Genomic DNA, 17,500 nt, shown 5'->3' on the forward strand with positions numbered 1-17,500 from the left:
GGGGCTGGTGGGAAGAGGGGGAGGGAGGAGGCAGGAGGGAGGAGGGGGCCAGAGGGGGGGAGGGGCCAGGAGTGGTGACTGATGACACAGCGTGAATAACAACATCAGAACATTCATCATAGCAGCCATTTTAGACTTTAAGTCCCTCAACAAACCCATGATGAATTACAGTCGTGTAGCAGAATGCACAATGGTCTGCCTGACTGGCAACACGTGCTACACACAAATCTGTCCCCCTCACACTGCATACGCCCATAACAAAACAGTCCCCCCGGACATCTACTCCATATAAATGCCAAATAATAAACCAAATAATGTCCAGATTCCCAGATACATGGACTAAAACAAGCCCTGGAAACGTATCCATTGAGGAGTTCTGCTGATAACCAACAGTCAAGTACATTTGAATAAGTATATTACACCAACGTTTCATCACACGGTGCCTTCTTCAGCGTTAAATAAGTATATTACACCAACGTTTCATCACACGGTGCCTTCTTCAGCGTTAAATAAGTATAAAACACCAACGTTTCAGTACACGGTGCCTTCTTCAGGGTTGAATAAGTATATTACACCAACGTTTCATCACACGGTGCCTTCTTCAGGGTTGAATAAGTATATTACACCAACGTTTCATCACACGGTGCCTTCTTCAGGGTTGAATAAGTATATTACACCAACGTTTCATCACACGGTGCCTTCTTCAGGGTTGAATAAGTATATTACACCAACGTTTCATCACACAGTGCCTTCTTCAGCGTTAAATAAGTATATTACACCAACGTTTCATCACACGGTGCCTTCTTCAGCGTTGAATAAGTATATTACACCATCGTTTCATCACACGGTGCCTTCTTCAGCGTTAAATAAGTATAAAACACCAACGTTTCATCACACGGTGCCTTCTTCAGCGTTAAATAAGTATAAAACACCAACGTTTCATCACACGGTGCCTTCTTCAGCGTTAAATAAGTCTAAAACACCAACGTTTCATCACACGGTGCCTTCTTCAGGGTTGAATAAGTATAAAACACCAACGTTTCATCACACGGTGCCTTCTTCAGGGTTGAATAAGTATATTACACCAACGTTTCAGCACACGGTGCCTTCTTCAGGGTTGAATAAGTCTAAAACACCAACGTTTCATCACACGGTGCCTTCTTCAGGGTTGAATAAGTCTAAAACACCAACGTTTCATCACACGGTGCCTTCTTCAGGGTTGAATAAGTATATTACACCAACGTTTCATCACACGGTGCCTTCTTCAGGGTTAAATAAGTATAAAACACCAACGTTTCATCACACGGTGTCTTCTTCAGGGTTGGATAAGTATATTACACCATCGTTTCATCACACGGTGCCTTCTTCAGGGTTGAATAAGTATATTACACCAACGTTTCATCACACGGTGCCTTCTTCAGGGTTGGATAAGTATATTACACCATCGTTTCATCACACGGTGCCTTCTTCAGGGTTGAATAAGTATATTACACCATCGTTTCATCACACGGTGCCTTCTTCAGGGTTGAATAAGTATATTACACCAACGTTTCATCACACGGTGCCTTCTTCAGGGTTAAATAAGTATAAAACACCAACGTTTCATCACACGGTGCCTTCTTCAGGGTTGAATAAGTATATTACACCAACGTTTCATCACACGGTGCCTTCTTCAGGGTTGAATAAGTATATTACACCATCGTTTCATCACACGGTGCCTTCTTCAGGGTTGAATAAGTATATTACACCATCGTTTCATCACACGGTGCCTTCTTCAGGGTTGAATAAGTATATTACACCAACGTTTCATCACACGGTGCCTTCTTCAGGGTTGAATAAGTATATTACACCATCGTTTCATCACACGGTGCCTTCTTCAGGGTTGAATAAGTATAAAACACCAACGTTTCATCACACGGTGCCTTCTTCAGGGTTGAATAAGTATTAAACACCATCGTTTCATCACACGGTGCCTTCTTCAGCGTTAAATAAGTCTAAAACACCAACGTTTCATCACACGGTGTCTTCTTCAGGGTTGAATAAGTATATTACACCATCGTTTCATCACACGGTGCCTTCTTCAGGGTTGAATAAGTATATTACACCAACGTTTCATCACACGGTGCCTTCTTCAGGGTTGAATAAGTATATTACACCATCGTTTCATCACACGGTGCCTTCTTCAGGGTTGAATAAGTATATTACACCATCGTTTCATCACACGGTGCCTTCTTCAGGGTTGAATAAGTATATTACACCATCGTTTCATCACACGGTGCCTTCTTCAGGGTTGAATAAGTATATTACACCAACGTTTCAGCACACGGTGCCTTCTTCAGGGTTGAATAAGTATTCTGAGTGTGCATCAACTCATGTTTTTACTAGACTATAATAAACTGCTTGTAAACTGTTATTACTTTGTGACACAAACAGGAGAATGATTTAGAAAACGTTGAATCATGCTTATATTTTTTTGAAAGCATATATAGATTGTATTGAACTGTTCATCAGACAATGAAATAACATATCTTTCATACCAAAAAACCCAACCCATCAATTATGGGATGTGAGAGAGAAGAGGTGTCATCAGAGGCACCAGATATACAGTGAGGGAAAAAAGTATTTGATCCCCTGCTGATTTTGTACGTTTGCCCACTGACAAAGAAATGATCAGTCTATAATTGTAATGGTAGGTTTATTTGAACAGTGAGAGACAGAATAACAACAAAAATATCCAGAAAAACGCATGTCAAAAATGTTATAAATTGATTTGCATTTTAATGAGGGAAATAAGTATTTGACCCCCTCTCAATCAGAAAGATTTCTGGCTCCCAGGTGTCTTTCATACAGGTAACGAGCTGAGATTAGGAGCACACTCTTAAAGGGAGTGCTCCTAATCTCAGTTTGTTACCTGTATAAAAGACACCTGTCCACAGAAGCAATCAATCAATCAGATTCCAAACTCTCCACCATGGCCAAGACCAAAGAGCTCTCCAAGGATGTCAGGGACAAGATTGTAGATCTACACAAGGCTGGAATGGGCTACAAGACCATTGCCAAGCAGCTTGGTGAGAAGGTGACAACAGTTAGTGCGATTATTCGCAAATGGAAGAAACACAAAAGAACTGTCAAACTCCCTTGGCCTGGGGCTCCATGCAAGATCTCACCTCGTGGAGTTGCAATGATCATGAGAATGGTGAGGAATCAGCCCAGAACTACACAGGAGGATCTTGTCAATGATCTCAAGGCAGCTGGGACCATAGTCACCAAGAAAACAATTGGTAACACACTACGCCGTGAAGGACTGAAATCCTGCAGCGCCCGCAAGGTCCCCCTGCTCAAGAAAGCACATATACATGCCCGTCTGAAGTTTGCCAATGAACATCTGAATGATTCAGAGGACAACTGGGTGAACGTGTTGTGGTCAGACGAGACCAAAATGGAGTTCTTTGGCATCAACTCAACTTGCCGTGTTTGGAGGAGGAGGAATGCTGCCTATGACCCCAAGAAACCATCCCCACCATCAAACATGGAGGTGGAAACATTATGCTTTGGGGGTGTTTTTCTGCTAAGGGGACAGGACAACTTCACCGCATCAACGGGACGATGGACGGGGCCATGTACCGTCAAATCTTGGGTGAAAACCTCCTTCCCTCAGCCAGGGTATTGAAAATGGGTCGTGGATGGGTATTCCAGCATGACAATGACCCAAAACACACGGCCAAGGCAACAAAGGAGTGGCTCAAGAAAAAGCACATTAAGGTCCTGGAGTGGCCTAGCCAGTCTCCAGACCTTAATCCCATAGAAAATCTGTGGAGGGAGCTGAAGGTTCGAGTTGCCAAACGTCAGCCTCGAAACCTTAATGACTTGAAGAAGATCTGCAAAGAGGAGTGGGACAAAATCCCTCCTGAGATGTGTGCAAACCTGGTGGCCAACTACAAGAAGCATCTGACCTCTGTGATTGCCAACAAGGGTTTTGCCACCAAGTACTAAGTCATGTTTTGCAGAGGGGTCAAATACTTATTTCCCTCATTAAAATGCAAATCAATTTATAAAATTTTTGACATGCGTTTTTCTGGATTTTTTTGTTGATATTCTGTCTCTCACTGTTCAAATAAACCTACCATTAAAATTACAGACTGACCATTTCAATGTCAGTGGGCAAACGAACAAAATCAGCAGGGGATCAAATACTTTTTTCCCTCACTGTACACAAGACCTCCTCAAAGAGATCCTACCAGAACTAAGACCTCCTCAAAGAGATCCTACCAGAACTAAGACCTCCTCACAGAGATCCTACCAGAACCCAGACCTCCTCACAGAGATCCTACCAGAACTAAGACCTCCTCACAGAGATCCTACCAGAACCAAGACCTCCTCAAAGAGATCCTACCAGAACCAAGACCTCCTCACAGAGATCCTACCAGAACCAAGACCTCCTCACAGAGATCCTACCAGAACCCAGACCTCCTCACAGAGATCCTACCAGAACTAAGACCTCCCCACAGAGATCCTACCAGAACTAAGACCTCCCCACAGAGATCCTACCAGAACTAAGACTTCCTCACAGAGATCCTACCAGAACTAAGACCTCCTCAAAGAGATCCTACCAGAACTAAGACCTCTTCACAGAGATCCTACCAGAACTAAGACCTCCTCACAGAGATCCTACCAGAACCAAGACCTCCCCACAGAGATCCTACCAGAACTAAGACCTCCTCACAGAGATCCTACCAGAACCCAACCCAGACCTCCTCACAGAGATCCTACCAGAACTAAGACCTCCTCACAGAGATCCTACCAGAACCCAACCCAGACCTCCTCACAGAGATCCTACCAGAACCCAACCCAGACCTCCTCACAGAGATCCTACCAGAACCCAACCCAGACCTCCTCACAGAGATCCTACCAGAACCAAGACCTCCCCACAGAGATCCTACCAGAACCCAACCCAGACCTACCCACAGAGATTATACTAGAAAACATACAAGGCGTCCACCAATCCCTAAAGCTGGAGGAGTCATAATTTTGGGCTGGGAGCAACAACACATCCAGCTTCATGAGCTTTTTCTCTTCTCCTCTACCTGCATTACAGAGTACAGTTCCTGACAGGCTCCTGAAGGCCTCCATTACAGAGTACAGTTCCTGAGAGGCCCCTGAAGGCCTGCATTACAGAGTAGAGTTCCTGACAGGCTCCTGAAGGCCTGCATTACAGAGTAGAGTTCCTTACAGGCCCCTGAAGGCCTGCATTACAGAGTAGAGTTCCTGACAGGCTCCTGAAGGCCTGCATTACAGAGTAGAGTTCCTGACAGGCCCCTGAAGGCCTGCATTACAGAGTAGAGTTCCTGACAGGCTCCTGAAGGCCTGCATTACAGAGTAGCGTTCCTGACAGGCTCCTGAAGGCCTCCATTACAGAGTAGAGTTCCTGACAGGCTCCTGAAGGCCTCCATTACAGAGTAGAGTTCCTGACAGGCTCCTGAAGGCCTCCATTACAGAGTAGAGTTTCCTGACAGGCTCCTGAAGGCCTCCATTACAGAGTAGAGTTCCTGACAGGCCCCTGAAGGCCTGCATTACAGAGTACAGTTCCTGACAGGCTCCTGAAGGCCTCCATTACAGAGTAGAGTTCCTGATAGGCTCCTGAAGGCCTCCATTACAGAGTAGAGTTCCTGACAGGCTCCTGAAGGCCTGCATTACAGAGTAGAGTTCCTGACAGGCCCCTGAAGGCCTGCATTACAGAGTAGAGTTCCTGACAGGCTCCTGAAGGCCTGCATTACAGAGTAGAGTTCCTGACAGGCTCCTGAAGGCCTCCATTACAGAGTAGAGTTCCTGACAGGCCCCTGAAGGCCTGCATTACAGAGTAGAGTTCCTGACAGGCTCCCGAAGGCCTCCATTACAGAGTAGAGTTCCTGACAGGCTCCCGAAGGCCTCCATTACAGAGTAGAGTTCCTGACAGGCTCCTGAAGGCCTCCATTACAGAGTACAGTTCCTGACAGGCCCCTGAAGGCCTCCATTACAGAGTAGAGTTCCTGACAGGCCCCTGAAGGCCTGCATTACAGAGTAGAGTTCCTGACAGGCCCCTGAAGGCCTCCATTACAGAGTAGAGTTCCTGACAGGCCCCTGAAGGCCTGCATTACAGAGTAGCATGCACACGCACACACACACACACACAAGTACGTACACACAGCGAGTGGAACTGACCCTCAATTGCGTCCTCTCACAGCTCATTGGTTGGCCTGGAATCTGAAAGAAAAGAACAAACAGCTTTCAGGGGGCGATCTTACATTATTCATATATATATCCATTGATTGTTGCAGAATATAACTTATAAATGACTATTGAGCACAGTTCAACTGTCTTACCCAATCACAACCAAACATATGAGTCCATCCAGAATAAACCAAAATGAATTCACACCCAGACCACCAGATCATTTGACACATTTCCCTACGTATCACAGACCGTATAGAACAGAGGATATTGTAGTTTAATAATATCTACAGAGATACTGAGGAGCACAGTGATGATCTCAACCACATTACTGTAAAGGAGGATTCTCAACCACATTACTGTAATGTAAAGGAGGATTCTGAACCACAATACTGTAATGTAAAGGAGGATTCTCAACCACAATACTGTAATGTAAAGGAGGATTCTCAACCACATTACTGTAAAGGAGGATTCTCAACCACATTACTGTATTGTAAAGGAGGATTCTCAACCACATTACTGTAATGTAAAGGAGGATCCTCAACCACATTACTGTAATGTAAAGGAGCATCATGAGACCATTAGTAATTACAGTTTGTATCAGAGACAAACAGTTAAGACAAGAAGGATGCAATGACGCTTGAAAACACCCATCCTAACACATAACCAGCCGATACACACACACACACACACACACACACACACACACACACACACACACACACACACACACACACACACACACACACACACACACACACACACACACACACACACACACACACACACACACACACACACACACAGGATGTGTTGATATCCTTTCAGTAATACCGTGGAGGTGGTTGGATGTTACAGTGTGAAGCATTAATCTCAACACTCACAACACTCTCTCTACAGTTTAATGTCACTGAGAGACAGGTCCTCCCTGCCATCGGGCTCACTACACTCACAACACTCTCTCTACAGTTTAATGTCACTGAGAGACAGACCCTCCCATGCCATGGGGCTCACTACACTCACAACACTCTCTCTACAGTTTAATGTCACTGAGAGACAGACCCTCCCTGCCATCGGTCTCACTACACTCACAACACTCTCTCTACAGTTTAATGTCACTGAGAGACAGACCCTCCCTGCCATCGGACTCACTACACTCACAACACTCTCTCTACAGTTTAATGTCACTGAGAGACAGACCCTCCCTGCCATCGGACTCACTACACTCACAACACTCTCTCTACAGTTTAATGTCACTGAGAGACAGACCCTCCCCTGCCATCGGGCTCACTACACTCACAACACTCTCTCTACAGTTTAATGTCACTGAGAGACAGACCCTCCCTGCCATCGGGCTCACTACACTCACAACACTCTCTCTACAGTTTAATGTCACAGAGAGACAGACCCTCCCCTGCCATCGGGCTCACTACACTCACAACACTCTCTCTACAGTCTAATGTCACTGAGAGACAGACCCTCCCCTGCCATCGGGCTCACTACACTCACAACACTCTCTCTACAGTTTAATGTCACTGAGAGACAGACCCTCCCTGCCACTGGGCTCACTACACTCACAACACTCTCTCTACAGTTTAATGTCACTGAGAGACAGACCCTCCCCTGCCATCGGGCTCACTACACTCACAACACTCTCTCTACAATTTAATGTCACTGAGAGACAGACCCTCCCTGCCATCGGGCTCACTACACTCACAACACTCTCTCTACAGTTTAATGTCACTGAGAGACAGACCCTCCCTGCCATCGGGCTCACTACACTCACAACACTCTCTCTACAGTTTAATGTCACTGAGAGACAGACCCTCCCCTGCCATGGGGCTCACTACACTCACAACACTCTCTCTACAGTTTAATGTCACTGAGAGACAGACCCTCCCCTGCCATCGGGCTCACTACACTCACAACACTCTCTCTACAGTTTAATGTCACTGAGAGACAGACCCTCCCTGCCATCGGGCTCACTACACTCACAACACTCTCTCTACAATTTAATGTCACTGAGAGACAGACCCTCCCTGCCATCGGGCTCACTACACTCACAACACTCTCTCTACAGTTTACTGTCACTGAGAGACAGACCCTCCCCTGCCATCGGGCTCACTACACTCACAACACTCTCTCTACAGTTTAATGTCACTGAGAGACAGACCCTCCCTGCCATCGGGCTCACTACACTCACAACACTCTCTCTACAGTTTAATGTCACTGAGAGACAGACCCTCCCTGCCATCGGGCTCACTACACTCACAACACTCTCTCTACAATTTAATGTCACTGAGAGACAGACCCTCCCCTGCCATCGGACTCATTACACTCACAACACTCTCTCTACAGTTTAATGTCACTGAGAGACAGACCCTCCCTGCCATCGGGCTCACTACACTCACAACACTCTCTCTACAGTTTAATGTCACTGAGAGACAGACCCTCCCTGCCATCGGGCTCACTACACTCACAACACTCTCTCTACAGTTTAATGTCACTGAGAGACAGACCCTCCCCTGCCATCGGGCTCACTACACTCACAACACTCTTTGCTTCCCAAATAGCACGCTATTCCCTATATAGTGGCTTCTGACCACGGCCCATAAGCCTCTGGTAAAGAGTAGCACACTATAAAGGGTATACAGGGTGCGGTTTGGGACACGAACCCAGAACACTTAACGACTTGGCTTTGTTGTTCTTCCTCCTCTCTTCTGTTCTCAGACGGACTATTTCTATGTCCATTAGTGAGGGAGTGGGTCTTCTCTGTCCACTAGTGAGGGTGTGTGTCTTCTCTGTCTGTTAGTGAGGGAGTGGGTCTTCTCTGCCCACTAGTGAGGGTGTGTGTCATCTCTGTCCGTTAGTGAGGGTATGTGTCTTCTCTGTCCGTTAGTGACGGTGTGTGTCTTCTCTGTCCGTTAGTGAGGGTGTGTGTCTTCTCTGTCCGTTAGTGAGGGAGTGGGTCTTCTCTGTCCGTTAGTGAGGGAGTGGGTCTTCTCTGTCCATTAGTGAGGGTATGTGTCTTCTCTGTCCATTAGTGAGGGTGTGTGTCTTCTCTGTCCGTTAGTGAGGGTGTGTGTCTTCTCTGTCCGTTAGTGAGGGAGTGGGTCTTCTCTGTCCGTTAGTGAGGGAGTGGGTCTTCTCTGTCCATTAGTGAGGGTGTGTGTCTTCTCTGTCCGTTAGTGAGGGTGTGTGTCTTCTCTGTCCGTTAGTGAGGGTATGTGTCTTCACTGTCCGTTAGTGAGGGAATGGGTCTTCTCTGTCCACTAGTGAGGGTGTGTGTCTTCTCTGTCCGTTAGTGAGGGAGTGGGTCTTCTCTGTCCACTAGTGAGGGTGTGTGTCTTCTCTGTCCACTAGTGAGGGTGTGTGTCATCTCTGTCCACTAGTGAGGGTGTGTGTCATCTCTGTCCACTGGTGAGGGTGTGTGTCTTCTCTGTCCACTGGTGAGGGTGTGTGTCTTCTCTGTCCGTTAGTGACGGTGTGTATCTTCTCTGTCCGTTTTAGTGAGGGTGTGGGTCTTCTCTGCCCGTTTTAGTGAGGGTGTGGGTCTTCTCTGTCTGTTAGTGAGGGTGTGTGTCTTCTCTGTCCATTAGTGAGGGTGAGTGTCTTCTCTGTCCGTTAGTAAGGCTGTGGGTCTTCTCTGTCCACTAGTGAGGGTGTGTGTCTTCTCTGTCCACTAGTATAGTGCACTACTTTTGACCAGGGCCCAATGGCACCCTATTCCCTATACAGTGCACTACTTTTGACCACGACCCATAGGGCTCTGATCATATAGATGCACTATATAGGGAACAAGTTGACATTTGGGACAACTATGTAGTGCCCCAGCCCAACATGACATCCTATATGGGTTAGCCCACTAGACCCAACTCATTTGATCACATGTAGGTCACATACCTGACATAAATAGGTATTCTATTAACACTCCTGACATATATAGATGTTGTACTAACACTCCTGACATAGATAGGTGTTCTATTAACACTCCTGACATAGATAGGTATTTTATTAAACTCCTGGTATAGATAGGTGTTCTATTAACACTCCTGACATAGATAGGTGTTCTATTAACACTCCTGACATAGATAGGTATTTTATTAAACTCCTGGTATAGATAGGTGTTCTATTAACACTCCTGACATAGATAGGTGTTCTATTAACACTCCTGACATAGATAGGTATTTTATTAACACTCATGACATAGGTAGGTGTCCAATTAACACTCCTGACATAGATAGGTGTTCTATAAACACTCCTGACATAGATAGGTGTACTATTAACACTCCTGACATAGATAGGTGTTATATTAACACTCCTGACATAGATAGGTGTTCTATAAACACTCCTGACATAGATAGGTGTACTATTAACACTCCTGACATAGATAGGTGTTATATTAACACTCCTGACATATATATGTATTTTATTAACACTCCTGGCATAGATAGGTGTTCTATTAACACTCCTGACATAGGTAGGTGTTCTATTAACACTCCTGACATAGGTAGGTGTTCTATTAACACTCCTGACATAGGTAGGTGTTCTGTAAACACTCCTGACATAGATAGGTGTTCTATTAACCCTCCTGACATAGGTAGGTGTTCTATAAACACTCCTGACAAAGGTATGTGTTCTATTAACACTCCTGACATAGATAGGTGTTCTATTAACACTCCTGCCATAGGTAGGTGTTCTATTAACACTCCTGACATAGGTAGGTGTTCTATAAACACTCCTGATATTGACAGGTGTTCTATTTACACTCCTGACATAGATAGGTATTTTATTAAACTCCTGGTATAGATAGGTGTTCTATTAACACTCCTGACATAGATAGGTGTTCTATTAACACTCCTGACATAGATAGGTATTTTATTAACACTCATGACATAGGTAGGTGTCCAATTAACACTCCTGACATAGATAGGTGTTCTATTAACACTCCTGACATAGATAGGTGTTCTATTAACACTCCTGACATAGATATGTATTTTATTAACACTCCTGGCATAGATAGGTGTTCTATTAACACTCCTGACATAGGTAGGTGTTCTATTAACACTCCTGACATAGGTAGGTGTTCTATTAACACTCTTGACATAGGTAGGTGTTCTGTAAACACTCCTGACATAGATAGGTGTTCTATTAACACTCCTGACATAGGTAGGTGTTCTATAAACACTCCTGACATAGGTATGTGTTTTATTAACACTCCTGACATAGGTAGGTGTTCTATAAAAAATCCTGACATAGATAGGTGTTCTATTAACACTCCTGACATAGGTAGGTGTCCTTTAACACTCCTGACATATATAGGTGTTCTATTGACACTTCTGGCATAGATAGGTGTTCTATTAACACTCCTGACATATATAGGTGTTCTATTAACACTCCTGACATATATAGGTGTTCTATTAACACTCCTGACATAGATATGTATTTTATTAATACTCCTGGCATAGATAGGTGTTCTATTAACACTCCTGACATAGGTAGGTGTTCTATTAACACTCCTGACATAGGTAGGTGTTCTATTAACACTCCTGACATAGGTAGGTGTTCTGTAAACACTCCTGACATAGATAGGTGTTCTATTAACACTCCTGACATAGGTAGGTGTTCTATAAACACTCCTGACATAGGTATGTGTTTTATTAACACTCCTGACATAGGTAGGTGTTCTATAAAAAATCCTGACATAGATAGGTGTTCTATTAACACTCCTGACATAGGTAGGTGTTCTATTAACACTCCTGACATAGGTAGGTGTTCTATAAACACTCCTGACATAGATAGGTGTCCTTTAACACTCCTGACATATATAGGTGTTCTATTGACACTTCTGGCATAGATAGGTGTTCTATTAACACTCCTGACATATATAGGTGTTCTATTAACACTCCTGACATATATAGGTGTTCTATTAACACTCCTGACATATATAGGTGTTCTATTAACACTCCTGACATAGGTAGGTGTTCTGTTAACACTCCTGACATATTTAGGTGTTCTATTAACACTCCTGGCATAGATAGGTGTTCTATTAACACTCCTGCATGCTTTATAATACAGGCCAGTTGATGTTACATTTAGTACATTTAGTATATCACATGGAACACACATAGTCACAGCATCATTCTCTACTACAATGCTTCAAGATTCGACACACCACGAGGATCATAGAAACAACTAGCCGATACACTTTATTTAGGAAACCCATCGAGGTGAGGAAAGAGATGGGAAAGAGGGAAGAGGAAGAAAGGGGGAGGGGAGAGATGGGGGTGGGGGAGAGAAAGAGCTGACCAAGCAGGAATTCCCACAGCCTCCAGCAGTGTGGTTAGACACGCACCTTCATTACAGAGAGAGAACGAGAGAAAGAGAGGAGGATGTATAGAGAGAAAAGAGAGAGGGATATACTGTAGAGAAATTAATGAAGAGGGGGAGAGAGAGAGAGGAGGCAGGGGGGGAGAGAAAGAGCGAGGGAAGAGGGAGAGAAAGAGGGAGAGCGAGAGTATAGAGGGTAGCCTGTTAAGTCTTCCATTCAACATTAGAAAACCTCAGCAGATTTGGAGCAAAGATTTTATAGAGCTACTGCAACACAATCTACAACACACACACACACACACACACACACACACACACACACACACACACACACACACACACACACACACACACACACACACACACACACACACACACACACACACACACACACACACACACACACACACACACACACACACACACACACACACAGATAAGGTTACCGCTCTTATCCACTGAATTGAAAAGAGAAACAATAACTTGGTGGCATTTTCACAACTTCACCCTAAATGCCACGCCACCGCTACTCCATTATTACATCATCAATCATCATCATCAGCATCACTCTACTAACTACAGCATCAATCTACTAACTACAGCATCACTCTACTAACTACAGCATCACTCTACCCAACTACAGCATCACTCTACTAACTACAGCATCACTCTACTAACTACAGCATCACTCTACTAACTACAGCATCACTCTACTAACTACAGCATCACTCTACTAACTACAGCATCACTCTACTAACTACAGCATCACTCCACTGACTGCGGCATCACTCCACTGACTACGGCATCACTCTACTGACTACAGCATCACTCTACTAACTACAGCATCACTCTGCTAACTACAACATCACTCTACTAACTACAGCATTACTCTACTAACTACAGCATCACTCTACTAACTACAGCATCACTCCACTGACTACAGCATCACTCCACTGACTACAGCATCACTCTACTAACTACAGCATCACTCTACTAACTACAGCATCACTCTACTAACCACAGCATCAATCTACTGACCACAGCATCACTCTACTGACTACAGCATCACTCTACTAACTACAGCATCAATATACTAACTACAGCATCAATCCACTAACTACAGCATCAATCTATTAACTACAGCATCAATCTATTAACTACAGCATCAATCTATTAACTACAGCATCAATCCACTAACTACAGCATCAATCTATTAACTGCAGCATCAATCTACTAACTACATCATTAATCTACTAACTACAGCATCAATCTACTAACTACATCATTAATCTACTAACTACAGCATCACTCTACTAACTACATCATTAATCTACTAACTACAGCATCAATCTACTAACTACAGCATCACTCTACTAACTACAGCATCAATCTACTAACTACAGCATAAATATATTAGCTACAGCATAAATATATTAGCTACAGCATCAATCTATTAACTACAGCATCAATCTACTAACTACAGCATCAATCTACTAACTACATCATCAATCTACTAACTACAGCATCAATCTACTAACTACAGCATCAATCTATTAGCTACAGCATCAATCTACTAACTACAGCATCAATCTACTAACTACATCATCACTCTACTAACTACAGCATCAATCTACTAACTACAGCATAAATATATTAGCTACAGCATAAATATATTAGCTACAGCATAAATATATTAACTACAGCATCAATATATTAGCTACAACATATATATATTAACTACAGCATCAATCTACTAACTACAGCATCACTCTACTAACTACAGCATCAATCTACTAACTACAGCATAAATATATTAGCTACAGCATAAATATATTAGCTACAGCATCAATCTATTAACTACAGCATCAATCTACTAACTACAGCATCAATCTACTAACTACATCATCAATCTACTAACTACAGCATCAATCTACTAACTACAGCATCAATCTATTAGCTACAGCATCAATCTACTAACTACAGCATCAATCTACTAACTACATCATCACTCTACTAACTACAGCATCAATCTACTAACTACAGCATAAATATATTAGCTACAGCATAAATATATTAGCTACAGCATAAATATATTAACTACAGCATCAATATATTAGCTACAACATATATATATTAACTACAGCATCAATCTACTAACTACAGGATCAATCTATTAACTACAGGATCAATACATTAAGTACAGGATCAATATATTAACTACAGAATCAATATATTAACTACAGCATCAATATATTAACTACAGCATCAATCTATTAACTACAGGATCAATACATTAACTACAGGTTCAATATATTAACTAGAGGATCAATATATTAACTACAGCATCAATCTACTAAATACAGCATCAATCTATTAACTACAGCAGCAATCCACTAACTACAGCATCAATCTACTAACTACAGCATCAATCTATTAACTACAGCATCAATCTACTAACTACATCATCAATCTACTAACTACATCATCAATCTACTAACTACAGCATCAATCTACTAACTACAGCATCAATCTACTAACTACATCATCAATCTACTAACTACAGCATCAATCTACTAGCTACAGCATCAATCTACTAGCTACAGCATCAATCTACTAACTACAGCATCAATCTACTAACTACAGCATCAATCTACTAGCTACAGCATCAATCTACTAACTACAGCATCAATCTACTAACTACAGCATCAATCTACTAACTACAGCATCAATCTATTAACTACAGCATCAATCTATTAACTACAGCATCAATCTACTAACTACAGCATCAATCTATTAACTACAGCATCAATCGACTAACTACAGCATCAATCTACTAACTACAGCATCAGTCTACTAACTACAGCATCAGTCTACTAACTACAGCATCAATATATTAACTACAGCATCAATATATTAACTACAGCATCAATCTACTAACTACAGCATCAATATATTAACCACAGCATCAATATATTAACTACAGCATCAATATATTAACTACAGCATCAATATATTAACTACAGCATCAATCTACTAACTACAGCATCAATATATTAACTACAGCATCAATATATTAACTACAGCATCAATCTATTAACTACAGCATCAATCTACTAACTACAGCATCAATCTACTAACTACAGCATCAATCTACTGACTACAGCAGTTCCAAATTAAGCAGCAGCAGCTGAAAAGATGAGCTCCTACAAATATTGAAATTTAAATGTTTTTTTAGAGTAAAGTACATCGAAAAAAAATCAAAAGAAAACTGCAAACTGAATAGGAGACCAAACAAGCAGCAAACAAAGAAGAAAGGCTTTTGAATAAGTAACAATTTTTCATAAAATTATACCGTTTTCTTAGCTAGCTAAGTTGTTTACCTGTTGCTAGGCAGTTGCTAGGGACATTCCTGGAAGAAGCTAGCTAGCTAACAAGGAGTGTCTAGTTGGCAGAAGAGAAGAAGGGACAAAGAAGGGACAAAGTGGGACAAAATAAGGACAGAAGAAAAGGGAAAGGGGACATTAAGGTGAAGCAGTCCTCTAAAGACACAAAAGACAATAATACAAGAAACAACACTTCTATTGCCTCTCCCTCTACGATACGCACTTCCGGGTTGGAGTGAGTAGTTGCATTCCGCTTTGCTCCACAGGTAGTATTACATTTCATTTCATTACAGTACAACAGTTTGATTTGTTTGATCTTAGCTGGCTACATAGCCGTCTTTGTATCCAAGATAATTGTGTAGTCTAGAGTAATTGTCGAGGTTACCTAGCCAGTTAGAGGTTACCTAGCCAGCTACACTTTCAAACAAAGTCAACAACGCAGCCACTGCTAGCTAGCCTATTTCACCAGCCAGCAGTACTATATCATTTTAGTCAATAAGATTTTTTGCAACGTAAGCTTAACTTTCTGAACATTCGAGACGTGTAGTCCACTTGTCATTCCAATCTCCTTTGCATTAGCGTAGCCTCTTCTGTAGCCTGTCAACTATGTGTCTGTCTATCCCTGTTCTCTCCTCTCTGCACAGACCATACAAACGCTTCACACCGCGTGGCCGCTGCTACTCTAACCTGGTGGTCCCAGCGCGCACGACCCACGTGGAGTTCCAGGTCTCAGGCAGCCTCTGGAACTGCCGATCTGCGGCCAACAAGGCAGAGTTCATCTCAGCCTATGCTTCCCTCCAGTCCCTCGACTTCTTGGCACTGACGGAAACATGGATTACCACTGATAACACTGCTACTCCTACTGCTCTCTCCTCGTCTGCCCACGTGTTCTCGCACACCCCGAGAGCTTCTGGTCAGCGGGGTGGTGGCACTGGGATCCTCATCTCTCCCAAGTGGACATTCTCTCTTTCTCCCCTGACCCATCTGTCTATCGCCTCCTTTGAATTCCATGCTGTCAGTTACCAGCACTTTCAAGCTTAACATCCTTATCATTTATCGCCCTCCAGGTTCCCTTGGAGAGTTCATCAATGAGCTTGACGCCCTGATAAGTTCCTTTCCTGAGGATGGCTCACCTCTCACAGTTCTGGGTGACTTTAACCTCCCCACGTCTACCTTTGACTCATTCCTCTCTGCCTCCTTCTTTCCACTCCTCTCCTCTTTTGACCTCACCCTCTCACCTTCCCCCCCTACTCACAAGGCAGGCAATACGCTTGACCTCATCTTTACTAGATGCTGTTCTTCCACTAATCTCATTGCAACTCCCCTCCAAGTCTCCGACCACTACCTTGTATCCTTTTCCCTCTCGCTCTCATCCAACACTTCCCACACTGCCCCTACTCGGATGGTATCGCCCCGTCCCAACCTTCGCTCTCTCTCCCCCGCTACTCTCTCCTCTTCCATCCTATCATCTCTTCCCTCTGCTCAAACCTTCTCCAACCTATCTCCTGATTCTGCCTCCTCAACCCTCCTCTCCTCCCTTTCTGCATCCTTTGACTCTCTATGTCCCCTATCCTCCAGGC

The 17,500-nt window shown here is 43.4% G+C and overlaps 1 protein-coding gene across 2 annotated transcripts in view; it reads right to left on the reverse strand.

Annotated features, from left to right (window-relative positions):
• Positions 1 to 17,500, reverse strand: part of rbfox1 (RNA binding fox-1 homolog 1) — a 512,645-nt gene that overhangs the window by 344,283 nt on the left and 150,862 nt on the right. For both annotated transcript variants that reach the window (XM_071391187.1, XM_071391214.1), the window contains one exon: positions 6,199 to 6,240. In XM_071391187.1, coding sequence (XP_071247288.1) covers positions 6,199 to 6,240 — 42 coding nt within the window. The remainder of the gene's footprint in view (positions 1 to 6,198; positions 6,241 to 17,500) is intronic.

The sequence above is a fragment of the Salvelinus alpinus genome, chromosome 1 (genome assembly GCF_045679555.1).
Source record: "Salvelinus alpinus chromosome 1, SLU_Salpinus.1, whole genome shotgun sequence".
Classification (NCBI taxonomy): Eukaryota; Metazoa; Chordata; class Actinopteri; order Salmoniformes; family Salmonidae; genus Salvelinus; species Salvelinus alpinus.